General features: G+C 35.8%; 5 protein-coding genes and 3 long non-coding RNA genes across 9 annotated transcripts; 4 read left to right on the top strand and 4 right to left on the bottom strand.

The window, feature by feature from the left end:
- Positions 1–1,090: 1,090 nt before the first annotated feature.
- Positions 1,091–2,270, bottom strand: LOC107405015 (uncharacterized). Its single transcript, XR_001580483.4, has 3 exons — positions 1,967–2,270; positions 1,624–1,826; positions 1,091–1,356 (listed from the first exon to the last, which is right to left on the bottom strand). It is a non-coding gene; the product is annotated as an uncharacterized LOC107405015 (long non-coding RNA).
- A 1,071-nt stretch (positions 2,271–3,341) lies between these two features.
- On the top strand, positions 3,342–6,914 carry LOC107404756 (G-type lectin S-receptor-like serine/threonine-protein kinase CES101). 2 transcript variants are annotated; one of them, XM_016011752.4, is made up of 6 exons: positions 3,342–4,689; positions 5,188–5,480; positions 5,534–5,750; positions 5,858–6,095; positions 6,215–6,365; positions 6,471–6,914. In XM_016011752.4, the coding sequence occupies exons 1-6, from the start codon at positions 3,540–3,542 to the stop codon at positions 6,777–6,779; spliced, it is 2,358 nt and encodes a 785-aa protein (XP_015867238.3). In that variant the 5' UTR covers positions 3,342–3,539; the 3' UTR covers positions 6,780–6,914. The 2 variants fall into 2 exon arrangements, with proteins under 2 accessions (XP_015867238.3, XP_015867246.3); XM_016011760.4 differs by having other exon boundaries at positions 3,343–4,689; positions 5,540–5,750.
- An 868-nt stretch (positions 6,915–7,782) lies between these two features.
- LOC107404778 (uncharacterized) lies at positions 7,783–9,352 on the top strand. Its single transcript, XR_001580470.4, has 4 exons — positions 7,783–7,922; positions 8,089–8,144; positions 8,961–9,002; positions 9,093–9,352. It is a non-coding gene; the product is annotated as an uncharacterized LOC107404778 (long non-coding RNA).
- Positions 9,248–10,918, bottom strand: LOC107404782 (uncharacterized). Its single transcript, XR_001580471.4, has 2 exons — positions 9,923–10,918; positions 9,248–9,799 (listed from the first exon to the last, which is right to left on the bottom strand). It is a non-coding gene; the product is annotated as an uncharacterized LOC107404782 (long non-coding RNA).
- Positions 10,919–11,292: 374 nt separating this feature from the next.
- On the top strand, positions 11,293–13,655 carry LOC107404833 (mitochondrial arginine transporter BAC2). The gene is made up of 2 exons (XM_016011837.4): positions 11,293–12,163; positions 12,894–13,655. The coding sequence occupies exons 1-2, from the start codon at positions 11,930–11,932 to the stop codon at positions 13,584–13,586; spliced, it is 927 nt and encodes a 308-aa protein (XP_015867323.2). The 5' UTR covers positions 11,293–11,929; the 3' UTR covers positions 13,587–13,655.
- A 192-nt stretch (positions 13,656–13,847) lies between these two features.
- On the bottom strand, positions 13,848–15,296 carry LOC107404983 (pyridoxal 5'-phosphate synthase-like subunit PDX1.2). The gene has a single exon (XM_016011999.4). The coding sequence runs from the start codon at positions 15,029–15,031 to the stop codon at positions 14,174–14,176; it is 858 nt and encodes a 285-aa protein (XP_015867485.2). The 5' UTR covers positions 15,032–15,296; the 3' UTR covers positions 13,848–14,173.
- A 1,434-nt stretch (positions 15,297–16,730) lies between these two features.
- LOC107404717 (kinesin-like protein KIN-13B) lies at positions 16,731–22,627 on the top strand. The gene is made up of 12 exons (XM_016011712.4): positions 16,731–17,271; positions 17,584–17,784; positions 18,326–18,520; positions 18,748–18,849; positions 19,117–19,194; positions 19,294–19,375; positions 19,869–20,028; positions 20,107–20,409; positions 20,968–21,186; positions 21,287–21,647; positions 21,905–21,970; positions 22,220–22,627. The coding sequence occupies exons 1-12, from the start codon at positions 17,095–17,097 to the stop codon at positions 22,397–22,399; spliced, it is 2,124 nt and encodes a 707-aa protein (XP_015867198.3). The 5' UTR covers positions 16,731–17,094; the 3' UTR covers positions 22,400–22,627.
- On the bottom strand, positions 22,381–26,728 carry LOC132805136 (uncharacterized). Its single transcript, XM_060820000.1, has one exon. The coding sequence runs from the start codon at positions 26,267–26,269 to the stop codon at positions 25,628–25,630; it is 642 nt and encodes a 213-aa protein (XP_060675983.1). The 5' UTR covers positions 26,270–26,728; the 3' UTR covers positions 22,381–25,627.
- Between the last annotated feature and the right edge of the window lie 335 nt (positions 26,729–27,063).

Here is a 27,063-nt window from a genome sequence, read left to right as displayed (position 1 = left end):
CAAAGCAGCTGGACAAGGAGTAGATTTGGTCCTACTACTACCACGTATATAATCTATGCACTTGGTTTGTAGCTTGGGAATGAAGTTGTTGGGTTCTGTTGAGCGGACAAAAAAAAAAAGTTGTTGGGTTCTGTCTAATATATTGACCCACAAAAAATTAGTCAATGCCACTTCCTTGTTGACAAGACTAGCGCCATGCCGTTTCAATCCCACATTGTTTCATTAAAAAATTCCTCTCTCTCTCTGTCTCTTCTTTTTTCTTTTTCTTTTTTTTTTCTTTTTTTTTTTCTGTTTTCTTGTTTATGATCTTAGAATGTTGTTTTCTATGCTAATTTAAAAACCGTATTCATTTCTTTTTCCTACATGATCAGTTAAAAATAAACCCTTTTTGGTTAATTGAACAATTTGGTTGGTTATGGGACTTGTATCAGAGTCAATTCTGACTATTAAAGAGTACTTTTGAAATTCTATAATTTGATATATGCAATTTTAATATATATTCAAGGATAATGATGGTTTTAATTAGGAAACGAATATAGGAAGCAGATGGGGCATGGCGTGACTTTCAGTTTTAATGATTTTAACAGGCTGCATATATATATATATATATATATATATATATATGTATGTATGGGATGCAAATGCTAGTTAATGCTTGTGGTTGACTATTCATATGAGTTTTCTGCTTGGGTTGAAAAGTATTCTTTACACCATTTTTTCTAGGTACCCATAAGAGCAAAAATTTGCCCCCAAAAAAAAAAAGTTAATAAAAAACAAACATTGATGGTTCAACAGATTGAGTGATTGACGTGGGATCTTGGGTTGATGGATATAGAGATTGGATTGATATAGTTAGGGCCCATGTAAGGATGAATATGGACCATCCCAAAATAAGCTTATGTTGACCCAGTTTCATATTCACAGGGCCCAATTAAGATCCATACAATATATAGTCCATTCCTAGTTCATGCGATCTGCATTCTAGTTTGACTTTTACGACCTGGTCCTTGCCGTCTCACTAAGCCTAGTTAATTTTAAGAATGGATCATGCCCCTCTTACCCAAAAATACAAAAACCAACAACAAAAACGAAAGCAAAATGAATGGATGATGCTCCTATTTTCGCATCTCAGAAAGTCAGAATATAGATGTACAGAACCAGTTTAGTTATTTAACTTACAAACCCAAGAGTTTATGATTACTGGACTAGGTAGATTTCAGTGAGTCACTGACACAAATAACGTATGCATACAATCTAGCTGAATATGTATATATATACTAAATATTACCTTAACCGTAAGAGCTAGCCTGCTTTCTTCTTAAATTTTCCACAAATAGCAGATTTCCATTTCATACTCTGAAACAAAATGTCATTTCAATACATTACTACTGCTACTGTATTTTTGGTTCCTTGGAAAGTCGGAAAAAAAAAAAAAACAAAAAACAATAATGCTTCACAAATTAATGCTAAATAAAAAAGACTATTATCTGAGACAGAGATGGTTTCTCTGTTTCTTTCAATTTTTTCTCCAAATCCAATTAAAAAAAAAAAAGGATAAAAGATATATGATACAAGGGAATTAATGGTATTAGGTGGTGGAAAATGATAATGATAGCTAGCTACCAGAAACATCTGAGGACATTGATGAGGAAATGGAACAAATAGTTATCGGGGTCCAAATGTTCATGTCGAACCAAACGCTCTAAGTTAAGATTTCTAGGGAGGAGATCACTGTAGTAAAGCAAGGTTGTGAAAGTAGAAGCTGGTTGACCCACCAGTGCCCTCACCATCCTCAACACTGACCTAACCATCAATGGCATTACAGACTGCAACCACAACATATATACATACACACATACATACATATATATTAGCTCATCAAGCTCTTTTCATATAATATTATGTTCAGAAAACGTGTTTTTTTTAATGATGGATTAAGAAAGAGAGAGAAAGAAAGAGAGCATACCATGATTGACAGAGAAGAAGAGGAGGGATCATGTTGGAAAAGAAAGAGGCTTAGCATTGAGAAGGTGGAAAGATACTCAAAATAGAGATAGAGAGAGGAGGTATTACTGCTGTAATTAATAAATAGTAGTTGGATGTGTTTTACAAGAAAGACTGAAAATGTATTGTAACTGCCGATCTATGGCAGATGCTCAGACCTAACCTTCAATGTGTCGAGTGTTTGCTGCAAAAAGTTGGACTGAGAAACCCAAGACACTAAATATTCATATGGGCTTTTTCGCTTTCCTCCTCCACAACATTGGGCCTATCGATCGACACCTCACTCCTCGCAATGCCACTTATATAATATACACATGTCTGTGTCATTCTTCACCATGAAGTTACTGTCTTTATTTGGCTTTACAACTACCGCCCACTTGTCTTTCTTGCACTTGATTGTTGATTTGCTCATTGGTTTTGGGATTTTGCTAATTAAATAGAATTTGATGAACTATGATTTTACTAACTGCCCCAGAGATGCAAACATATTATAGTACGACTTAATTAAACTTTTATTAAATGACGAGGGATTTTTTGTTCATTACTGTGTTCCACAATATAATGTAACAGCGTCCATTGTTTTCAGAAACCAGCTACAGTTTCCTAAAAAGAAGAAAAAGGTTTTTATTTATTTATTTAATTTTTTTTTTTTTTTTTCAAGAAAGACCAGAATCTATTGATCTAAGTTAGTATAAGTAAACAAATAAAAAGTTAACACAAAACCCAAAGGTAACTTTTCAAGCAGAAACCACTTTGCCGCTGGTTCCAAAAGCCATTGGCCGCAGATAGATTTGCATTTTTAGTAGGTAAGGGAGGTTGGATTATATAACCTCCTAATATACTTTCACTGCTTGTATATATATCACATTCTTCTTGATAATAAAGAAGATAATAAAGATTGTGGTTAATAATTTCTTCTGATGAACATTCTTTACCGTTTAAAATGTTAATCACTATCCCAAATTAGAGTTTTGGACTTATTCATCTGAAAGCAATGCCCAAGCTATAGTTAAAATAATTTATTCTGACAAGATATATATATATATATATATAATACGCTGGGAAAACCAACAAATATATGTATCTATATTTCTTTGAAATATGGGGTCTGTTTTTGGTCAATTATTTGGATACGTAGAGGAATTAATAGTGGTTCGTGAAATTTACAAATGGGTATTGTGAACATTCAATAAATCTGATGCGAAAGCGCAAAGAAGATGCTTGTTTCTACACTTCTCGAAGCAGATTACGACCTTTTATTTTCATTTTTTGGTAGGATTATTACAAATAACTAATGAATGATGACGACAGCGTTTTGGCCATTCTAAAATGTCTCAAGAGAAAACACGAACACGAAGATATTTTTTCTAAAATGTCAGTAACAGCCTTGCAAGTCAAACATGTCATACGGAATACAAGTCAAAGAATCAGGAACCCTTGGACATCAGGATTAGCTTAGCTTGCCTTGTTGCACCATTTTCCCTTTGACATTTAACAATGAAATTACAGACTTCAGGCCCCTAAACTTGTCATTAATGGCGAGCATAAAAGGAAACCTACTTCTTCTCTGTTTTTCCTTCTGCGTACTCTTTGTGGATCCTTCTTACTGCCAAACAGACACATTAGCACAAGGCCAAGAGCTCAAACATGGGAGGCAATTGTTCTCCGCTTCTGGGATATTCAGGTTAGGATTTTTCCAGCTTGACGCTGCAAATAATTCTTATTTAGGAGTATCTTATAATAGAGCTAATGAGAAGCCAGTATGGGTTGCCAACCGGAACAACCCAATTCTTGGAAATTCAGGAATTCTCACAATTGATCGTTTTGGTAACTTTAAGATCATTTCCCGCAAGTTGGGAGATTGTGTATTACTGTATACGGTTCAAACAGCCATCAATGCAAGTGCTGTTCTACTTGATAGCGGTAATTTTGTACTACATGAATTGAATCCTGATGGGTCTGTGAAGAGGGACTTGTGGCAAAGCTTTGACTATCCTACTGATACACTTTTGCCCAAAATGAAACTGGGGTTTGACAGAAAAACTGGGCTTAATCGGACTCTAACATCTTGGAGGACTGATGGGTTTCCAGCATCAGGATCATTTACTCTTGGTATGGACCCCAGTGGTATAAACCAAATGGTTATTTGGTGGCAAGGAAGCACATATTGGACAAGTGGTGTTTGGCAAAACGGGTGTTTCAACATGTCACATGAGTTTTGTTATTATTACAAGTACAACTTTAGCTACACATCAAATGAGAAAGAAGCATACTTTGATTATTCCGTTGATAAAGAAATCACCATTTTCCCAAGGCTCACTGTAAATGCAGAGGGCCAGCTCAAGGGTTTTGGTATGGATTCCCTCTTTACAGAAGTTTCATGCTTTGATTCTTCCTCTTCTTCCTTGAGAGTTGGTTGTGTTGAGCAAAAGCTTCCGGATTGCAGGAGTTATCATGATAAATTTGTGTTGAAAATGGGAGTAATGTCTCGGGATGGATTTAGGTTTCATAATGACAATCTTTCCATCACTGATTGTTGGGAAAGATGCTTGAAAAATTGTTCTTGTGTTGCTTATGCTTCTGCAAATGACAATGGCACTGGCTGTGAGATTTGGACCAAAGACTCAAGCTTTACAGAGAGTAATTTGAGCACTTTAAAAGAGATATACATCCTTGAATCCTCAGGTAATGTATGAGTTGAAATCATTAAAGCAAACAAATAAATAATTAATGCATGGCAACTGTAGTTTAAGGCAGTGAATGTATGAATTTGATTTGTAAAACTTTCATTTCTCCAAATCTTGCTTGAAACCCTGCACCAGTTAATTCATTGGTAAATTATGGCATTCCAAAAGAGCATAAAGATGAAACTGAATGTTTTTTAGGTTTTTTCTTCTTCTTCAAACAGTTTACCAGCATTGAATATCATGTAATATTACCTTAGACATGGGCATGTGACAAGCTAGTGTATTGAATAACGAAGTTTTAATGCCTCTGATTGATTTTATTGGCAGAAGCAGTCAAAACAATGACTGATACCAAATGAATAAGAAGGAAAATAATAGTCATAATCTGAATGAAAACAATATTGTTAGATTAGCATTTTTCCGCAAAAATTTAAGTTGTTAGAGGTCATGGATCAGCTCTATAAATAATGAAAATGGAAGTTATTTGTTAATGCAGTGCAAATGTGGTGGATATGGCTCATGATTTTGGTAGGAGGAACCGCAATTATTCCCTTGTTGCTCTCATCATGCTATGTTCTATGGAAAAAATGTAAGGCAAAAAGTAAGCGCTTACAGAGAGTTGAAGAAAACATGCTACTACATGAACTTGGCCAAGTGAGCAAAAGCCAGAAGGATGGGAAGATGAGCAATGAATTGCGTATATTTAGTTTTGAAAGCCTTGTTGCTGCTACAAACATTTTCTCAACAGAAAATAAGCTGGGAGAAGGCGGATTTGGAGCAGTTTATAAGGTAGACCTTGACATTACAAATTATGTGTATAACAATGGCTAATCAGAAACTAGTTTCAGGGAAAATTACGAGATGGGCAAGAAGTAGCAATAAAGAGGCTTTCAAGAAGTTCAGGACAAGGGCTAGTGGAGTTCAAGAATGAAGCTTTACTGATTGGAAAACTCCAGCACACTAATCTTGTGAGGCTTTTGGGGTTTTGCATTCAAGGGGAAGAAAAAATATTGATCTATGAGTACATGCCTAATAAAAGCTTAGATTCCTTACTCTTCAGTATGTCCACTATATTAGCAGCGAATTCGCATGTTGCTTCACTTTACTCCTTTTGTTAGTACTGATCAATTCCTTGCTAAGTTGCTTGAACTTTTATTTTGACCCAGATTCTTATGAAAAGAGTGTGCTTCACTGGAAGAAACGCTACAGCATTATTGAAGGTGTTACTCAAGGACTAGTTTATCTACATAAATATTCAAGATTGAAAGTGATTCATCGGGATTTAAAAACAAGCAACATTTTACTTGATGAGGAGATGAATCCAAAAATATCTGATTTTGGCATGGCTCGGATGTTTGCATTGAATGAATGTGAAGAAAATACACAGAGAGTTGTTGGAACTTAGTAAGTATCTTATTTACATCTACAAGCAAATAATAATAGACAATTCTGTTCTAACTGGTAGCATGCTTATGTGTCTCTGACTTTTCAAATGCTTATATCCCTTGCAAATTCTGTTTCAGTGGTTATATGCCTCCTGAGTATGCAATGAGAGGAATTGTATCAATAAAAACTGATGTATTCAGCTTTGGAGTCATAGTACTAGAGATCATAAGTGGGAAGAAGAATAACAGCCATTATGATTCAGAAGATCCTCTCAACCTTATTGGATATGTAAGTTTGTTAATTCCTTGACAATCACCAAATCCTTCAATTTTTATGTACAAATTAATCAAACTTCAACGGTTGACAATGAATATGCAACCGGGATTTTTCCAGGCGTGGAAGCTGTGGAATGAAGGCAGAGTTTTTGAGCTAGTAGACCCCAAAATGATTGAACCATGGGCTGCTAGTGAAGTGCTCAGATGCATCCATGTTGGGCTATTGTGCGTACAAGACCGAGCAACAGAAAGGCCAACCATGACTGATGTTGTTTCCATGCTTTCAAATGATACTCTTCTACTTCCTGCACCAAAACAACCAGCATATTTCATAGATACAGTTAGGAAAGAAGTAGAAGTATCTGCAAAAAAATCAGATAATTGCTCCATGAATGATGTTACAATATCAGTTATGGATGCAAGGTAGATATTGTTGTCAAGGACTCAAGAATGCATGAAAATGCAGTGATTTTTTGTGTACTTTTTGAACCAGTTTGTTTATTATTATATTTACTTGTAAATTCAACACGATTATAAATGATAGACTGAAAGCTTTTGTAATGATAGACTGAAAGCTTTTGTAATAAATCTAACATGTACTAAATTTAGGGACAGTTGGAGTGAGATTTACCGGAAAACATGTCCGGAAAAATCACTTTATTTAAAGCAAAAATGCAAGGTAGTACATTTTTTAGAGAAGATGAAAAGACATGTTTGGATGGAAAGAGAAGATGAAAAGACTTCAAACTAAACATTGCCACTATTATGCAGGATTGGGCAGTCTGCGTTATAAGAATTGTATAAAACTACGAAATTTTTTTTTTTTAAATGAAGTTTTTCTTTTTTTGGACTGAATTGAAGAATTCAAGATGCTATGAGAGTTGCGTTAGTAGCAAGCAAGAAAGTTCCCCATATTCGAATAATTCTTCAAGGGGAATATTATTATTATTATTATAATTATTATTTCCTATCACTTTTTTATATTTCATTTTGTAATTTATTAGATGATTATTATAAAATTAAATTATTGTTTTATGATTTTTCATATTAATTTAATTTTGTTGCGAGTTGGCACCTTGCCATAAATTATTAATTCCATGTTTATTTGCATTTAAGATGCCAATTTATCATAAAAAAAATAATATAGTTGTTTGATTTTGGAAAGATAGTACTTGAATTGAATTGTGTTTTTATAGAGCAGAAAAATGAAACTTCCAAATTCTGTCAGTTCTGCAAAAATATAAAAAGTTTATATAGATATATATTTATTTTTTTAACAAGTATATAACCTTTATATATGTATATATATATATATATATATATATATTTTTTTTTTGGTGTAATAAAAAGGATAATCACGTGAGTAGCACATGGAAGTAGGCGAATCTTCATTTTTCTTTACTTTATATAGTCCTTTGACCTGCAAGCGACCAATTGGAAAGATTGTTTGTTTATTGCGTTGCGTGTTAGGGTTGGGTTTCTTGGGGAATTTTTCGTTTCGTTCTGCGATTCGGAGCAGGACCAAGCCCTAGCCCTCAATCCCAACTTAGAGCCATGTCGTCCAAGCAAGGTACAATCTTTTTGTCCATCAACCTTAGATTTTCATGTATCTGTTGTCAATTTCTATTATTTGTTAGTCTGAAAGAAGAAATTGTAAGCCCTAGCTACCTTCTTAATATCTGTTGAGGTTTTGGAAAATTTAAATCGGAATTTTCATTAAAATTTCGATCTTGCAGGTGGAAAGGCAAAGCCTCTCAAGCAACCAAAGGCTGACAAGAAAGAATACGACGAGGTATTTTATTGATCTCTAATTTTAGCGTATGTTGAATTCTTTTTTCTTTTTTAAGTTATTTATATATGTGGTTTTTAATCGTATGGATTTTACTAGTGATGAGATAAAGAACATAGTTTGGGAGTAATTTTATTATCTGGGTTGATACTGAATTAGTTCTGGGATTCTTTTGAAGTTCTATTTTCTTGTACTTTCTGTTATATTAGTGAAAACGGGGAATGAAGAAGACGATCAGGATCTATTTAGTAGTAGGGGTTTTTTTTTTTTTTTTTTTTTTCACTTTGACAAAGGTGTATTTTTAGGTTTTGCCCTTTTGATTATTACCGGGGCAAATGTATGCTTGCTAACTCAACTGGGTTGGTCATGCAGAATCCTGTCTTGCTAACTCAACTGGGTTGGTCATGCAGAATCCTGCCTCTTTGTTGCTTAATCACTGCTTGGAACTTGTTTATTGAGTTGAGACTTGTTTTTTCAGCTCTTGATTATTAGCTTGAAACATGGTTAAAGTTTTAGGCAATAAATGAAACATCTTTATTGTTTTAGGTGCCACCTTCTGAAACCTAATTCTTTTAGGCTATTCGCTGTTTTTCTTTTGGAATTTCTGAATGATTGCAACACAAATGTTTTATAAGTTGCTAAAAAGCCCAGTCGTTCTAAGGTTTTCTAATTTCCAGCGATTGATTTGTCAGTTTGTTGTTTTGTTGCTTATGCTGAAGCATATTTTAGTCATAACGTTGCTCTTTCGTAAGGCTGGTTGACCTATCCATTTGAAGCGATTTGAACATATTTTTAATTGGATCCACTTTCTGTACACAGGTTGATATGGCTAACATTCAGAAGAAGAAGGAAGAAGAGAAGGTGAGACATGTTCTGTTCCTCTCTATATGTAGTTTTTCCTTATGAGTGTTCGAGAACCAGTAATTTGATCGTGATTGTTGTGATGAGCAGGCACTGAAGGAGCTTAAAGCCAAGGCACAACAGAAGGGATCCTTTGGAGGTTCTGGGCTTAAGAAGAGTGGAAAGAAATGAGGGGTTTTCAAAGCTTAATCCGAATGCAAAAATATGATTGTTGAGCTGTACCTATCAAAACATTACTTATGAGATCCTCTATTGTGATGCTTCTGTTTGTGAGCAAATTTGCTGTTTGCTTTTTTAAGTCGATGTTAGTGTGTAAGACTTAATAAACGAAGTTGGATGTTTTGTTTTCACCCATTCTATACAACCCTTTCGTTGTGCGTTCATAAATGTGTTTCCTAAAATATTAATGTTCCACCTCATGAAATATAACTTGATTGTTAAGTTTTCAAAAATTTCTACTTCAACAGAAATAAACAAAACAAATTTAAATTAGGAGACAGGAGATACGAACAAGAAGGAAGTTTATGGTATATAACTCTTTATAGGAAGATATTTATTTCTGACAATCATGGGAAAGGAGAGTAGAGATGAGATATATGATATTGCTTCAATAATTGTAATGTATCGTGTGGTAGACTAGTGAGACAGGGCAACCAGCACAGCCGATTCACAAGTGTCTCGTCGTTCGTGAATCATAACTCTCTTCTTCGTCTCCTTCTAGGGGCAGTTAAAACCTTTTGGGAATTCAGGAGGGCATTCTTTTGGTGGCTTTCTTTGATGTTTCAAATATTTGGGATCTATCAAATAAAACATAACAAGAACATTAAATAAATTTCAATGATTATATATAAGTTAAAATATAAATGTATAGTATATTTGTATTCTTAGGAAGTGAAAGTTGCGTATGAAAGTAAACGTACCAGCTTTGCATTTGCGGGTTCTCCAAGTGCAGCGCTTCATGCAGTCAGTAAGGCAGAGTAGCTGTTGAATCGCTCCTTCCACCAGATAACATTCCCATGCACACTCAAAATACGATATCCACTGAGCATTACATTCACGCACCCCGTTATCCATCATCCCCACCATTACCATTATTATTACCAACCACCAACACATTACCTTCCTTATTTTAATCTGACTTCCCATCACTTTTTGCCTTTGCCTTTTCTGTCCTTCTTCACTAAATCTCTCTGCCATTTCTCTCTGTTTTTATAACATATTTAATTCAACAATGCCTTGCTTTTACTAGGGGATGAGTAACTCTCTAGTAGGATTAATTAGGGGATTTTATGAGTTAATTGACGTTTCCAACGATTTAAAAATTAACCCTTTAACAAATGTTACATTTTAGAATGTCAATTAATGCTCCAACTTTGATTAGAAACCAAAAATAAATAAATAAAGAAATCCCCCCACCTTGCAAATCGTTGTAACTTCTAAGGCTACTCGGAGCTTGTCTTTTGATTACGAGGGAAACAGGACTCCTCTCCTTGATAAGTAATATGCTCTTTTTTGGGATGGATTTGTACAAAGAGAACAACTTGCACAAAAAGCTCAAGAAAAAGAGTTATCTCTTCTTTTTTAATAGGGCTTTGGTATAAGTTTATTTTTTGCTAATTGATATGAGATGCCATTGCCGAATATGATACCTCATGAACCACATATGAAAATTCTAGCTGCCCAAATAAAGTGCCATTTGAGCAGTACTTGATATCTTGTTTAAAATTTAAAATCATAAATTACATCATGAATTTAATCCTTGCAAACAAAGATATTTGTTTTTAAGCCCATCAAAATACAATTGATCCGATTAAACTATATCTCTTGCGTGTCAAAGAGTTATCTACAACTTACCAAAAAGGACAACATACAAAATTTCAAAAAAATTGATTAAAGTTGTGTACGTAATGTCTTACACATTATTATTATATGAAGACAAAAAGAGCACAATTTACTTAGTAGAAAAAACTTTGGCAAAAGTAAAGTTGCCGATATAACCTTTTTTTTTTTTTTTTTTTTTTTTAAATTCCAGAATTGTGTTAATATGTTCCCAATGGACGGAGAGGTGAGGTGGATCTACCAAACAGACGTGTACTTTGCAAATTCCAACACCAAAATCCAACCCACCATCGCCACGTCAAGACACAAACAGCACAGCCAAGTTGTTCAGAGTTTCACATGTTATTGCCGAAAAGGCCCAAAAAAAAAAAAAAAAAAAAAAAAAGAAAGAAATTAAAAAAACCCATCTCAATTATTTTTTTTAAGCCTATAAAGAAAGTTGGTTTACACTAGGATTAGAGCACTCTAGACTTTTTGGGAGGTTTTGATTGGTCCACGTGGCACTTTTAATTCCACTTAGGAAGGGGACGTTGGCCGTTTCCTTACAAAATAGTAACCGGTGGCTTTTGTTTCGGTCCTCTGTTTGAAAGAAACATTGTTGTCCGTTAATTTAGGATTTGGGATCCCTCTGTTTTGTGTCTCTCTGCACTCATGTGTGTTTCTGCTTTTTACTTTTCCAACCAAAAACCGATCAAAATATTGGACGGAGAGTGACCGAAGGAGGAAACAAACGTTTTGTATGGTGGTGTTAGTTTTTGGAAAATCCGGATAGACTAGTTTGTAGCACTTTGTTTTCTTGATTAGAAATAAACTTGTTTTCTTGTTTGGTTTTAGAGATTTGGAGGGGAGAAAAAAAAAAAACAACAACAGAGACACCCCAAAAGGAAAATTTGAAGGTATTTATAAAGTAGATATATGATCAATCCTATACTCACTTGGAATACGTCCTAATGAATTAAGCAAAAAGGATTATATATTAGCTGTACTTTCTATTATATATATATATATATACTACATAATATTCATCAAAAGAAAGAAAGTTAGGCGAGAAATCTGAGTTGAATTTGGGGAATGGGACAAGGAGGATAATGGATTTCTGGCCAGAGTTTCTTGCGAGCAGTTGGGGAAGAGAATTCGTAGCTGGTGGGTTTGGAGGCATAGCTGGTATCATCTCTGGTTATCCACTCGATACCCTTCGTATCCGCCAACAGCACTCCAAAACTGGTTCTGCTTTCACCATCCTTCGTAATGTCATCTCTGCTGAAGGACCTTCTGCTCTCTACAGAGGCATGACTGCTCCTTTGGCATCTGTCACTTTTCAGGTCTTTTTTCATTCTTTCTTTCATTCTATCATTTTTTCCTTTTTCACTTATTTTAACTAGTAGGTAGGATTAATAATTGATTGAAATTCTGTATTATTCATTTAGTTTGTTTGTATGCTTGGTTGATCAATGATCATAAGGTAGGTACAATCTTTAATGCCTTTGGTTTAATAGTAATAGTATCTATTAGAGTAGCAGGGTTGTAAGGTGGCATTTAAGGGTTTTCAATGAAGGGTCATTCTCAGTTTCGTATGAAAGAGGTTGAAAATCTTATCAACATTTAACCAATAGAAAGTCTTCCCAATCGAGCTGAACCTATCATCAACCTTCTTTGGTCCTGAAAGTGTTTATTTTTCCTAACCAGTTGTACCATAGAAATCTAGACCTGAAGCTCAGATTGGAATTGGGTTCGTAAAATATCACACAATTAATTTCAGGATCTTTACACTCCACCAAAAAAAAATTAAAAATGATCAAACTTTCATTTTTCAGTAAATAGCTTATTAGATAATCAGTCTTTTAGGTGCAAAACTTGAAATCGACATGGTCTAGCTTGCATATTAGCTCCGCCTAAGAATTGAAGAGATTGTAACCCAGATATCAATCATGCAATTCATTTATGATATTATAATGTTTTCCAATAGTTTCAACATTTTAGAATTTCAGTTTTCGAATTGGAACTTAGTTTTTTTCATAGGCCATGCTAACAAATTTATTTTTCACATTACAGAACGCTATGGTATTCCAGATATATGCCGTTCTCTCTCGAGCATTTGACACATCCGTTCCACTAAGTGACCCTCCTTCCTATAAAGGTGTTGCTTTAGGAGGATTTGGTACAGGTGCTATACAGAGTCTAATCCTCAGTCCCGTAGAGCTTGTTAAAATTCGACTTCAATTGAAGAATACCAATCCAAAACTTCATCAAACTGATTCTCATAAAGGCCCTGTAAGTGTTGCCAAGAGCATATTCAAAGCCGAAGGTTTGAGAGGAATATACCGAGGTCTAACCATAACCACGATGAGAGATGCACCGTGTCATGGATTCTACTTTTGGACATATGAGTACGTGAGAGAGCAGCTTCATCCAGGGTGCAGAAAGAGTGGGCAAGAGAGCCTCCAGACAATGTTGCTAGCAGGAGGGCTGGCAGGTGTTGCCAGTTGGGTTTGTTGCTATCCATTGGATGTTGTAAAAACCAGGTTACAAGCTCAATCTCCAAATGGTCCTCTGAAATACAAAGGGATTGCTGATTGTTTTAGGAAGAGCGTCGAGGAGGAAGGATATAATGTGCTGTGGAGAGGATTAGGAACTGCTGTTACAAGAGCATTTGTGGTAAATGGGGCTATTTTTGCAGCTTATGAGATTGCTCTTAGGTGCCTATTCACCAATGGAAACACTCAAACAGAAAGTTCAATCACGTAAAAATATGTTTTTCTGCAATAGTTGCAAAGTGTTGATGCAGCTTAATAAATTTGATGAGTTGGTATAAAATTGGCTAAAAAGAGTTCAAATTTTATACAGAAGATAATTTTTTCAAAACTGCATGATTTTTACTTTTTCTGAGAGAACCAACAATGATTAATTAAGATATACCAGATAATTTTTACTACCTATAATAATGTACCAAAAATGTATTGGCCTTTGACATTTTGTGAATGATCTAATCAATCTTAGGTTGATAACAACCGTATCTTCTATCATAATCTTTCCTTTTTTGTTTTGTTTTTGTTTTTCTTTTTAACAACAACATAAAAAGAAAACACTGGTTCAAAGTTTCTTTTCATTTTTAAGGTTCTACTTAGAAAGGTGAATGCCTTTATTCAAAGTATGTCTTGGTCGTCAGTAAGTCAACAAACACTAACAAAACGACAAACATTGACTGGACCCAACCCAAAAACTGTACGTGGATCGAACCCTTTTAATATTGGGCTTTAACAAATGTTGTTCTAGCCTTTTAAGCTTTTGCGTTCAAAGAAATAAGAAAAATACCGAATCGAAAACATTAAACGTTAAAATCTAGAGCTCGATTCGACCAGCACAAATGGATCTTTGTATTGCTTAACAGCCTGAACGATGCCGCAGAGACGTTTTTCCCACTTCCTCCTATCCGAAGACTGAAAAATCTCCGAGCCCACAAAGACTCCGTCGCAGCCCATTTGCATCAGCAGCGATGCATCGGCCGGGGTCACAATCCCACCGGCGGCGAATTGCACGACGTGAAGCCTACCCATTTTCTTCGTTAGCAGAGCCTCTTCGAAGATTTCGAAAGAACCCACCAATTTCTTCGAAAAACCGATCACTTCGTTGTCATCCAAAGTTCTTTTCAGATTCCCGATGGCCTTCGTTAACGATCTCACATTCTTCACCGTATCGGAAATGTCACCGGAGCTCAGTAAATCACCCTGAATCCTGATCATTGAAGCGCCTTTCCTTATATTCATCAATGCCTCTCCAAGACTTCGACTCCCGCAGATAAAAGGGGTTTGAAAATTTTGCTTGTCGATGGGGTTTTCTTTGTCCACCACTGTCAGAGATTCGCTCTCGTCGATGAAATCGACTCCGATGGCTTCGAGTATCTGGGCTTCCGCCACGTGTCCGATTCTGCACCTTGCCATGACTGGAATCGTTACGGCCTTCTTGATATCTTTGATGAGGAAAGGATTTGGCATGCGTAAAATGCCGGGTCTATCTTGAGCCGGCGGCTCCGATACCATGACGGCGCAAGCACCGGCGGCTTCGGCGAGATTGGCTTGTTCAGGTGTGCTGACTTCGATGATAGTCCCGCCGATCAGCTTTTGAGCTTGTTCGAGTTTCATTTCCATCTTCTTGGCATCTGAGATTTCCGCGACGCTGCTAATTTCAGCCATCCTGATCGGCTTTAAACAGAGATTAAGGAGCAGAGAGATTAGAAGTGAAATCCAATGTTTATATATATATATATATATATTGATTAACTGAAAACAAAGTAGATTAGAATCTGTTAAAACAGAAGTAAATTTGGTTGTTGAATAGAGATAGAGGAATGTAGTATGGGTTAGTTATGTAATATTTGGCGGTTTTTCAAGATTTTGTTTAGTCTATCTTAAAATTTTATTGATCACCTTGATGAATTAATTATCCACGAATTAAATTACATGAGTCTACGGATAGGATTAAATTATTTACGGACTTTCCAATGCCAACCGTCAGATCTTCTTGATGACTCAGATTAAAATTATCATTAGGGTCTTGTATTATAGAACTTCTAGTCTCAACCAACAAAAAGATCTGACGGTTGGCACTGCACTGCAAGACCATTGTATGTGCGTGCATATCCAATTCCTAGCTTTGAATTTTGAAGTATGTGGTGGATTATGATTTCTTTGAGAACTTCGCTTAATTATCTATAAAACTTCAATTATCCCCTAAATAAGGTTAATAATCCCTTGATAGTTGGTCCGGATCGATCAATTACAACTAAATTTTGCTCTAGATATCTACTGATCAACTAATAAGAGGATAAAGGCAAGAACCAATAGGAAGACTCAAAGAAAAATAATTATACGTATTTCTAATGAAAATTCCAAGCAGCTAGAGCCCATATATTATAAAAGGTAAATGCCCTCTACTAGTTCATCCATAGTCATACACAAATTGCTATATGATATTATTCAAAGAAATATTTAGCTTACATAGGTGACTATTATTATTATTATTATTATTTTTTTTTTATTGCAAACTGCTTTATTTACTTTTTCATATACAATCACAATTCAACATTTCAATATTCAAACACCGATAATAAGAAAAGAAATGGTTTGAGTTAATACACCAATTTGGAGTCCTACTAGCCAGAAGAAAGTATTTTTACTCTCAAACTCAGTTAGATTTACAAACAAACTAAAATATTTTCTATTAAAAAAAATAAACTAAAATTACAACTCTATGTTCTTTTTTTTTTTTTTTTAATTTTTGTATTTAAAAAAAAAAAAAAAACTATGTTTTGGTCTTCGATGAGTCAACCTTAGCAATACTGGACCGCGGACTCGACCCAAACTCCAAGTCCAATGGCCTTATATTGGGCCAGATCCGTTAGATATCCAAGACTAAAACGAAGATGTCACACAGCCACCATTACCACCACCACAAAAATTGAGAAAAGGTCAGTGCGCCGTCTAGAACGAGATGGCCCCGCCCTACAACCTACTTTCCAACAACGCCGCTAGGATTGCCGTACATTTCAAACTCCACCGTTGGATCTCCATTGAGCGGCTCCCACATTTCCACGTTCTCACATCGCGACACGTTGCCGCTGAGAATTTTGAATACCAAGTCCAAGCGCGCAACCCATGAAAATAAATTAGAAATAAAAACCCAAGGGACCCCACCACGTGGTACCGTGGGGGATTGATAGGCCTAGTTCAAAATGCAGGTGGGACCCAAAAACACTCTTCGTCGTCGTTTACTTCCTCAATTTTAATCTTACACCCCCGCACTCGCACGTGATTAAGATCCCTTCACACGTGTCGAAAACTTTTTTTTTTGGCCCTTTTAAAATTCAAAGCATCACTCTATCCTCCTGTATCTTTGGGTTTACTCAAGCCAACAAACAACAACTACTGCAGTCCTCCCTTACACAGTTTCTGGCTCTCTCTTTCTCTCTCTCTCTCTCAGCTTTTGTGTTCAAAAAAAGAAAAAAGCCACATTTAAAAAAATTTTAAATATTAAATTTTTTTTTTTTTTAAAAAATAATAGAAAAAGTCTGAGACAAGCTTCAGTGTGTGAGAGAGAGCTTTCTTTGCATTAATATCTGATAGAGAGAGAGAGAGAGAGAGAGAGAGAGAGAGAAAGAGAGCTTGAAGAGAAAGACAGAGAGTGAAGCTCGATCCAAGCTTTTTCTGGGAGGTTGTGATTGAGATTTTCAATTGGAGTTTCTTTGGAGAAGGAGACGATGAACGGGTTGGGCAGGCATGGCCAGAGATCTGGTGCGACTGGGGTGGTTCACCACCAGCGCCAATACTCCGACAATTTCTTGGAGGCTTCCTCCAATGGAAAATGGTTGCAGTCGGCTGGTCTTCAGCATCTTCATTCCTCCAACGCTTCTGGTCCTCCACCTCCTTCTCTTCAGGTTTTCGTCTTTCCCATTTTGTCCTTTTTACTGTCCCATTGAATGCCCAGTTAACCGATGACACTGAAATGGGAAAGTAAAAAATAAAAATAAAAAGAATTAGGTACATTGTATTGTAATGCGGTTTTGTTTTCGTCATCTGTTTCCATTAAAATTTTTTTTTTCAAATGATTTTGGTGATTCCCATTACTCATGGACCCAGATGATTTTTTTTACTACAATGCTTGTTGTTCTGATCTCTGTAGATCTGATGTCATAATTTCGCATTTTAGTTGTTTGACTCTTCTACTTTGATGGTTGAATTGAAAGCAGGATTTTGGTTTCTATGGTGGCGGCGGTGGAGGGCAGGGGTCTAGAATGTATCGGACTGCGCAGAGGGGCTACAATGAGTTTTACGTGGAGCCCTCTACGCCTCCAAGCAATTCAAGAAGGAAGAACGGCGACGACTCACCCAGTGAGTTCAGTCCTGGGCTTTTGGATCTGCATTCTTTCGACACTGAGCTTCTTCCTGAGGTGGGTCTTTGGCCATTTCAAGAATAAGGCAAAATTAACATCTTGCCGTTTGGGTTTTGGTATGTATGACATGTATGTTTGGATGGATGCCCATTGTTGGTAGCTTTTGATTTTGATGAACTTCGGTTGTAATTCTGCTTGTGGAAATCTTGATGTTTTGAACTTATTGGATGATTGGATCAGTACCTTTTGTTGTCTGAGATAGATTTCTGCCATATTGGTCCTTGAAACCTTGATATTTAAAGGCACTCCGTTGTTAAATTACATTAAGTGCAAAAATGTTTTTCTTTCTTCTTCTTCGCTTTAACTGTCCAAGTCCAGAAAAGTATGATGACCGCAAGATATTTATCTTCAATTACCAATTGGCTTAGCTATATAGTAGAAAGTAGGCAAGCATAGATTGATGTGCTTTCAAGTTGTTAACTATGTGAAATTGGAAATTAGTAAGAGATGGTCTGAATTTTATTTTCTTAAGTTCTTAAAATAAGTAATTATTTTGGATAGCATAATTAAGCTGCTGAGTTGTCTGCCTTGTGGACAGATGCCAGTCTCGAGCCTCTATGATGGTACTTCTCTTTACCAACCTGTTCGAGGAAGAAGCTTTGATGATTCTGAGCCATACATTTCTAACAACAAACAAACAGGCAGAGCCCGTGGTTTGCCAGAAAACAACCTCCTTAAGAGTTTCGCTACTGACAAAGAGAAAGCCAGTTCTGTAGCTAAGATCAAAGTTGTGGTATGTTCTTTCTGTTTCTTTGCAGTGCCTTCTTGGCACTTACCTAGTGATTTTGTACCTAAGTGAATTGCAATGCTGCTAATGAGTGGCAGTTGCTAATTTGTAGCTTGTAAATTTTGTATATTCTGGTGCCTTGACTTGGATGAGAAAAATTATGTTTGCAGTCAATGCAATAGACCTCTATTGACTTTTGATTTTAATATCAAATATTGATGGTTTGAGTGCAGGTACGCAAGAGACCACTTAACAAAAAGGAGTTAGCTAAGAATGAGGAAGATATCATAGAAACTCTTTCCAATACTCTAACGGTTCATGAGACTAAGCTGAAGGTAAATATGATGCATGCAGGACGTTCTCAATACTTCAGCGAGACCACTTTTAAAACATCTTCTTCTTCATAGGATGATTAAAATAGCACTCAAAAATCAGCATTGTTTATGCTGATTCTTGTGATATCTTTTCAAATTTAGTTTTATGTGATTGTCTTATTATTGGTTTAATTGGTCTATGATTTTATATGATTTTCTTTTGTTATCTTACCTTGTTTTGTTTATTTAGGTGTTTTATGTATCTAATCTTATCTCAATGTGCTGCAGGTTGACCTAACAGAATATATAGAAAAACATGAATTTGTTTTTGATGCAGTGCTGAACGAGGAGGTCTCAAATGATGAGGTATATCCTGCATTTAGATGAATAGCAGAAAATATAGCTCATATTCTTATATGCATTTGATTATAGTTCCGATCGTTTTATATTTTCTTCTTAATTTAGGTATATCGTGAGACTGTGGAGCCCATAGTTCCAATAATTTTTCAACGCACAAAAGCAACTTGTTTTGCATATGGACAAACAGGTAAATCCTTTGATCATTATGTACATGTGTGTTTCAGTCAGATTTTTGTTTTCCGAACAGACAATGAATTGTTCGTGAATAGCTTACCCTGATTTACATGTTCTGAGACATTTATTTCTATCTCAATTTACTGACAATTTATTATCTTTCAACTACTCTAAATATAATATCTTTTAGTCAATCAATGCACATAACTAATTTGAAGAAGCTCCTTTTCCTTTTACTAACATGAACATGTATCACCAGAAAAAAATTGTGTGAATTTGTATCTTCTTGGTAATTGTGATTTTCTTGTTCTTTATGTGATACTTCACTATTTTGTGTCAAAATGGACCTCTGAAATTACTAATATCTAAAGAAAAGTTGACAGCACATTTTACTGGGCATTGGTTTACGATCCCTCTCAGGCTTCCTAGAGACAATAGATCATTGCTATATCAACTTTATGGGATCAGAAGCTTTATGTTGTACTTACCTTTGTTTGTCCATTCAGGAAGTGGAAAAACTTATACTATGAAACCGTTGCCATTGAAAGCATCTCGAGACATATTGAGGTTGATGCACCACACCTACCGCAACCAGGGATTTCAGTTGTTTGTGAGCTTCTTTGAGATATATGGTGGGAAGCTTTTTGATCTTCTCAATGATCGAAAGTAAGTTATTCTCGTAAGCCTCATCTGGTGTTTGCAGCATTAAGATTCCCTAAGAGTTTGAAATCTCTACCTCTGCAGAAAACTTTGCATGAGAGAGGATGGAAGGCAGCAAGTTTGCATTGTGGGTTTGCAAGAATACAGAGTATCTGACGTAGAGACAATTAAGGATCTAATTGAGAAGGGTAGTGCCACTAGAAGTACGGGCACTACTGGTGCAAATGAAGAATCCTCCCGCTCACATGCCATACTTCAGCTTGCTATAAAGAGGTCAGCTGATGGCAGTGAATCAAAGCCTCCCCGAGTTGTTGGCAAACTCTCCTTCATCGATCTTGCTGGAAGTGAACGAGGTGCTGATACAACAGATAATGATAAACAGACAAGGTACGTATCCCTCATATCTACTCTATATTTTAACAATTGACAACATTTCTAAGCAGTAGGATGTTATTTATCATAGGTATACTGTTTGTACATCACCTGGAGTCACTATTCATCATGGTTTACATTGGATATCTTCATTTTGTTCCACTATCTTTCCAATAAGTTGAGATGGCTGATTTTACTTTTCGGAGACATCATTGATGATTGATGAGATAATTGTGAAATAAAAAGGAATTTACTGTGTTTGATGTTGGAACTGAAGGTTGGTGTTGTAGAACACTATCTAAGAGTTCAGAGCACATAGACTAGTATCCAAATAACAGTGAAGCTTGTAGCCTTTGAATTTTTTCTTTTATTTTTATTTATTTTTGCCTGTAACTTGATAAACCAAAACAAGGTGCCTAAGGAGATTCAAGTGCTGAGGTTTATGTTTCAATTAGCTAAATATCGGTTATAGTTTAATGTACTTTTCCTTTCTATGTATTTAACATCTTTTCTTTTATTCCTTTTTTTTTTTTTTTTTTTTAAAGCTAATCTGTTTTGAAAATAAAAATGCAGAATGGAAGGTGCCGAAATCAATAAGAGTTTACTTGCATTAAAGGAATGCATAAGAGCTCTTGACAATGACCAAGGACATATTCCATTCAGAGGCAGTAAGTTAACTGAAGTTCTTAGGGATTCATTTGTTGGTGACTCACGCACTGTTATGATATCGTGCATATCACCAAGCTCTGGATCATGTGAACATACTCTCAACACCTTGAGATACGCAGACAGGTGAAAAGCATTACTATACTAGCAAAATTTTGTGATATTAGTTTTGTTTACCTTTCATCTCACTCTTTCTGGATGTGTTACTATGAAAATTAAAATACAGAGTGAAGAGTCTCTCAAAAGGAAACAACCTTAAGAAGGATATATTACCTCCAACCTTAAACCTTAAGGAATCAACAACTGTACCCTTATCATCAGTTTTACCAACCGGCTCCACCTTTGAGGATGACATAACTGATACATGGCCTGAACAAGTTGAACGAGAAGACTTTGATGCATCAGAAGAGCCCTATGAGCAGCAGGCAAAACCATTATGGAAGAAGAATGGGAAGCAAGACCCATATAATATATCGATGGCCGAGGGCAAATTTCGGAGACCCAATGGACAGACAAATTGGAAGGATCTGCCAAAAGTTGATTCTAGAAATTCACATTCAGATGATGATTTAAATGCCCTTTTGCAGGTAAATACATGTAGAGAATGTTTATTTTTAATTTGGAAGACTAACAAAATTCACTTGGCACAATGGTGTGTCAATTACTTAATAAGATGCAATGCATTGTGGGGCCATGACAGATATAATTACATTAGGATAATTTAGCAGTGTCAATAATTTGTTTCCAAGTTGCCCGATCAATTAATACTATAAACTATGTAGGATATTTTGTAAAAATAACTGGTATATATTATCCATGTAATGCTTGCATTGTATGTCTCCAGGAAGAGGAGGATCTTGTAAATGCTCATCGGAAACAAGTGGAAGACACAATGAATATTGTTAGGGAGGTAAGTAATTACAACTTTTTAAACTAGCTTCCAAATGGCATAACCCTGTTCACTATATTGTTTGCATTGGCATGGAAGAGGCTGTTATATGATGGGATTCCTTAGATTCTACGTGTCAAATTGAACCATTTTCCAAAACACTGCACAACCTGATTTAAACCCTCTCTCTTCTCTTTCTTGGAGAAAAAAGAAAGAAGTCGATGCATACATATATGACATTTTTTGCTTGTGCTGTAATTTTCTTTACAGGAGATGAATCTATTGGTTGAAGCAGACCAACCAGGGAATCAGCTTGATAACTATGTTACTAGATTGAATGCCATTCTATCCCAGAAGGCTGCAGGCATCCTGCAACTTCAAAATCGTTTGGCTCATTTTCAGAAGCGTTTAAAGGAACACAATGTTCTTGTATCCTCTTCTGGATATTGATACAGTTTGAAATTTGGCCATTTTTTTTTTATTTTTACATATTAATTATATGGGATTCACAAGCCACTGGCATGCTTTTGTATAGATATTAATTTTGTAATTTGATTATGAAAGAGCAGTGGGACTGGATGTGCTTGTTTTCCAGGGGAATTGGTCATTTTATTGTCATAATGTACTTGTATTCTTTAGCAGCATATACAGATTAAAGTTTCTTGGATATCTCTTTTATTCTGCGTGTTTGTTTTCTTGGATATCTTTTTTAATCTACATGTTTGTTTATTTTGTAAAATCATGTTAATATTGTAATTTATGTCGTCAAAGTTAATTCTAAGAATATAATTTAACAATAAATAACAAATTGTGATATGCTATAACACCTAACAGAATGGGAATTACATAGCAGAATTTAAAAAAAAAAAAAAAAAATGTCTTCTCCTTGCCAAATGCAGGTCGCTTACACTGCTTCAAGTTTGAAAATTGTCTTGTCTTCGGCTGGGGCTAGTAAGTTGGGCTCAGCTTTTAAAAACCCGGGCCTATACCACGGGCTTGCCCGTCGGACTCATCGTTTTCAGTTTAAGCTACTACCAATTATAGACTCCTACTGACAAGGGCATTTCCGTTATTTAACTCATCGTTTCCCGCCAGCTTCCCTGTTCAGAAAGAAACTCAGTAAAGTAGAATAGATAGAACAGAGAGAGAGTCGACATTTTGCAAAATCTTTGAAATGGATTTTTTGAGAACATGGAAGCCTCTGATCACCATTCTTTACATTTTCAATTTCTTGAAGAACAAATGCTTTACAACCAACAATGAGTTAAGCACCACTTCTGGGTTTGAGATGAAGTTTTTCAATTTCTTGAAGAACAAGTACTTTACAACCAAGAGTTAAGCAAAACTTCTGGGTTTAAGTTGGAGTTGATCATGAGCGATCCATCGCTCTGTTTTCTTCTCCATGAAGTACCAGATGCTCTATTATACGAATTTTATCCACTTAAAATTCGATTTCTACCATTCCCAAAAGCCAAGGTAATTTTCTCCACCAACTTTTCTTCAGCTCTCGTCCAACTTTTCTCCATGGTCGTCTTTCTTGTTATTTCTTGGTTTTGAAAATGATTCCTAAGTGAGTTTGTTGGATTTCATATTGGTTTTATCTGGGTTATTTATCTCTCTCAAATATTTATTTTGTGTTGCTTATGAAGGGATGTGATGCCTCTGTTCTATTGGATTTCCTTTAAAGGAATCAATTCTGAGAAAAAGTCTCTTGTGCAGATAATGTTGTTCTGGCGGCGAGAGATAGTGTTGCACTGGTAATAAACAAACCCCATTCCCTTTTACATAGATAGTTCTATTGCATATATAAACACATGAAAATGAAGTTTTTCTGGGTCTATGAATTTCAGGCTGGTGGTGGCCTTTCTAGTTATATACTGGTAGAAGACAGTATAATTGCTTTCACCGACCTTGCAACAGAGGAGTTTCCTCCTCCTTATGATAATTTGTCCAAGATCCTTGCCTCCTTTGCTTCAAGGGGATTCAATAAGGAGACATAACCCATCTCACGTGTATGTTATCTTGTAACAACCCCGTGTTTAGTCGTTCGTTGTATCTGGTTTGTATGTACTTATATCTTGTAACCACTTTGTGTATATGTACTGGTGTGCTAATGAAATCGTTAAGCTTTTTCCGAACTCTTTGATAATCATATATTCAATGCAAGAGAAACCGTCAGTCTCTTTGGTTCGTTTACTATACCTCATACTAGTGTATAAAATGAATGATGAACATATCTGATGATTGTGAGTGTTGTATTAAGTAGATTCGTTCTGTTGATAGAATGCTGTGTTTGTGGATCAATCACTCTGTCTGAGTTTTAAGCTCCTTCTAGAGAAACAAAAATATATACTCGATTTTCTTCTTTTGCACCGTGTTTTCTTTGTGAATTGTGAATCATCAGAGGGGTTTAAGGGTTTTTAACTATATCTTCTTGGTTTCCCGAGAATTCGATATGATTCCTTTTCTGTTAAATACCATAGAGAAACTCAGTTTAGTTGTATCTGGGATTTTGTAAAATTCTATTCAGCAATATGTGAGTTTGATGCTCATTTTCGGTTCAATTTTTTGCTTAGAACTGTCTTTCTTCAATTATAGGAATTCATTTTCTTGTGCTTCTTGTTAGATTTAGAGTAATATTTGCTGCTATTAGACATAAATTTTCTTCTGGTTTTCCTTTAGACGTGTGCATCACCTTCCTACATTAATGGGCCACAATGAAGAGCCAGAAATGGCTATGAGCTATGACAGACCTGGTTCAAATTTTGGCACCTTTTATTTCGGCGTCCTTCTGCAACGTAAAGGGATCCTCCATGCTGATCAGCAGCTGATGGCAGTAGCAAAAACTGGGATGTGGGTTAGAGCACATGCTTCGGATGCCTACTTATTCCAATGAGACTTTCCCTTCGCAATGATGAAGCTAGCAAACCTCCAAGTATTGACAGCTCCTATGGGTCAAATGCTTCAGATCCTCCTTATTCCGACGAGACTATTCCTTGGCAATGATGAAGCTAGCAAACCTCCAAGCAATGACAGCTCCTATAGATCAGATAGGCTTAATTGTTCAAAAGTGGTATAAGGGAGAGGAGGATGGGGGTTGAAGGGATTTAACAAAACTGTAGCCTCTAAAGTAGCGGAAAATGATGTTTACTAGAATTGGTTTTTGCTGTAATATCATAGCTTTAAAGCATCTAGAAAACGAGTACTTTAATTGATACTTGTTCAACAAGACATTAAAAAATGGTATTGATGTTCATATAATTTGATCATTTGATTAACCTGAGTTCATAATTATTATGCTGACAGTGTGAAAAAGCTTGGATTGAAATAGAAGAATTTATTTTTGTTTCAGCCTATGGCAAATGTATGCTGCATTCAAGTATCTTCATAAAAAGGATACATATATACATAAATAAACAAAAAAGAGAAAAAGACCATCTTATGGACCGAAACATGGCCTCTGGCAGAAAGATGGCTGTAATCCAATTTTTGATGTGAATAAGACAAAAAAAAAAAAAAAAAAAAAAAGAGCATAAAACAATCAAGATGAGAAGAAAGAAGACTGACAAACCAGGAATTTGGAAACGATAATGCAGGCAAACATTAACAAAGAAGGTGAAGAAATAGAGACATGGAACAGATCCATATGCAAAGAACTTGCTAAGCTGCTAGTGCTGTCTACAATCTAAATGAGCCAAATCTCCGTTTCGAATGGTTGATGTTGACAGGTGCTGCAGGAATGGTGGATTCTGAATACATATCCATGAAGAACTTATCAACAATGTCAACATAGACAGGGCTTTTAAGGCGAGAATAGTAGTGGAGTGCCTCTTCTATATCCAAAACTTGTTCCACATCCCCTGCATCCATTATCTCCAATTCCTTCATCTTTTGCGCTAAAGCATAACCCCCTGAATTCATCTTCTGTGCATTTGATTCTTTTACTTTTCCCAGATTGGAACCTCCTATCTTCTTCTTTTCCTTCAATCCACCTTCTTGCTTGGTCTTGACCGGACTCGGTTCTGGAAATATGATGTTTCCACCACTTGTATTCTCTTCCTTCATTACATCTTTTGATGCTGTAGTATCATTGCCATCTCTCTTACTCAGTTTGTCTAGATGTGACTCCCATTCGTCATAGAAATCAGTGTAGTAGTGATCTCCTTTGTAATTTTTCAGTTTTCCACTTGCACAAGAAAAGGGGTTAAAAGAAAGAGATTTGGGTAGCTTTTGGTAACCTCCAAGGAAGAAGGATTTGAGGTTTTGAAGGGTTTTATGGAAGAAGTTTTTTCTTTTGTTGATGGTTTCTTTTATCAGCATTTGTGGCGTCTTTCTCTCTCGCAGTGAGTCTTCAAGAATGAACTCACCCCCAAATCTGTTCAGCTTCTTCTTTTCTTTACCTTGTGTTGCTTCCAATATGCAGAAAAAGAAAGACGGAGACAGTTCAAGTTCCTTGAGATTACCAGTAGACAAAGGTAATGAATGACTTTGTTCTGATTTAGCCTTCACTTCCTCTCTTTTTTGTACGCTACCCCGTATATCCTTTTCTCTCCCTCGCTCTCTCTCTCTCTCTCTCTCTCTCTCTCTATCAAAGCAGAGGGCTGGTGAGGGTGGTAGATTACAAATTTACAGGATAGCAGAGGACAAACTCTGGCTTTTATGGTTTTGAGAAATCGAAGCTATTGCAGAAATATGGTGAAAGTATATAAGGTACTAAAAGATATATTCTATTTGTCCAAAAGACATTTAAGAAAAGCCTACTGCGAGCTAAGATATGGGAATCCAATGATGACTGATGTTTTTTCAGTTTTTGACTAGTTGCTCTATAAAGTGCATGGGTATTGATTAAGATGCAAAGCGAAAGGTAAATATGATTAGTAAACTATAATATTTTTTCAAAAGTGGTTGTAGGTTGGTGAAAGCATATTGTAATTACCCTTTTTTGTTCAAACAAAATTTAAATATTGTTACCCAATTTCCGAACCAATGGGACCCAAAAGTTTGAGTGGTCCTGATCCATCGTTAAAGAGGTCTGACCTACAGAGACAAGTAACACTTCGATACCAGAAAATTTTGTAAGTAATAATAGGAGGCTACCGTATGTCACTTTGTTT

Source organism: Ziziphus jujuba, chromosome 1, assembly GCF_031755915.1.
Source record: "Ziziphus jujuba cultivar Dongzao chromosome 1, ASM3175591v1".
Taxonomy (NCBI): domain Eukaryota; kingdom Viridiplantae; phylum Streptophyta; class Magnoliopsida; order Rosales; family Rhamnaceae; genus Ziziphus; species Ziziphus jujuba.
Note: the sequence above shows the minus strand (reverse complement) of the source record. Positions and strands in the feature narration are given on the sequence as shown.

Coding starts and splice junctions, on each gene's coding strand:
- LOC107404833 (XM_016011837.4), top strand. CDS start 11,930: ATGGATTTCTGGCCAGAGTTTCTTGCGAGCAGTTGGGGAAGAGAATTC. Junction 12,164..12,893: donor TGGCATCTGTCACTTTTCAG/GTCTTTTTTCAT, acceptor TTCACATTACAG/AACGCTATGGTATTCCAGAT.
- LOC107404983 (XM_016011999.4), bottom strand. CDS start 15,031: ATGGCTGAAATTAGCAGCGTCGCGGAAATCTCAGATGCCAAGAAGATG.
- LOC132805136 (XM_060820000.1), bottom strand. CDS start 26,269: ATGCTGATAAAAGAAACCATCAACAAAAGAAAAAACTTCTTCCATAAA.
- LOC107404717 (XM_016011712.4), top strand. CDS start 17,095: ATGAACGGGTTGGGCAGGCATGGCCAGAGATCTGGTGCGACTGGGGTG. Junction 18,850..19,116: donor TTCATGAGACTAAGCTGAAG/GTAAATATGATG, acceptor AATGTGCTGCAG/GTTGACCTAACAGAATATAT. Junction 19,195..19,293: donor AGGAGGTCTCAAATGATGAG/GTATATCCTGCA, acceptor TTCTTAATTTAG/GTATATCGTGAGACTGTGGA.
- LOC107404756 (XM_016011752.4), top strand. CDS start 3,540: ATGGCGAGCATAAAAGGAAACCTACTTCTTCTCTGTTTTTCCTTCTGC. Junction 6,096..6,214: donor CAGAGAGTTGTTGGAACTTA/GTAAGTATCTTA, acceptor ATTCTGTTTCAG/TGGTTATATGCCTCCTGAGT. Junction 6,366..6,470: donor CTCTCAACCTTATTGGATAT/GTAAGTTTGTTA, acceptor GGATTTTTCCAG/GCGTGGAAGCTGTGGAATGA.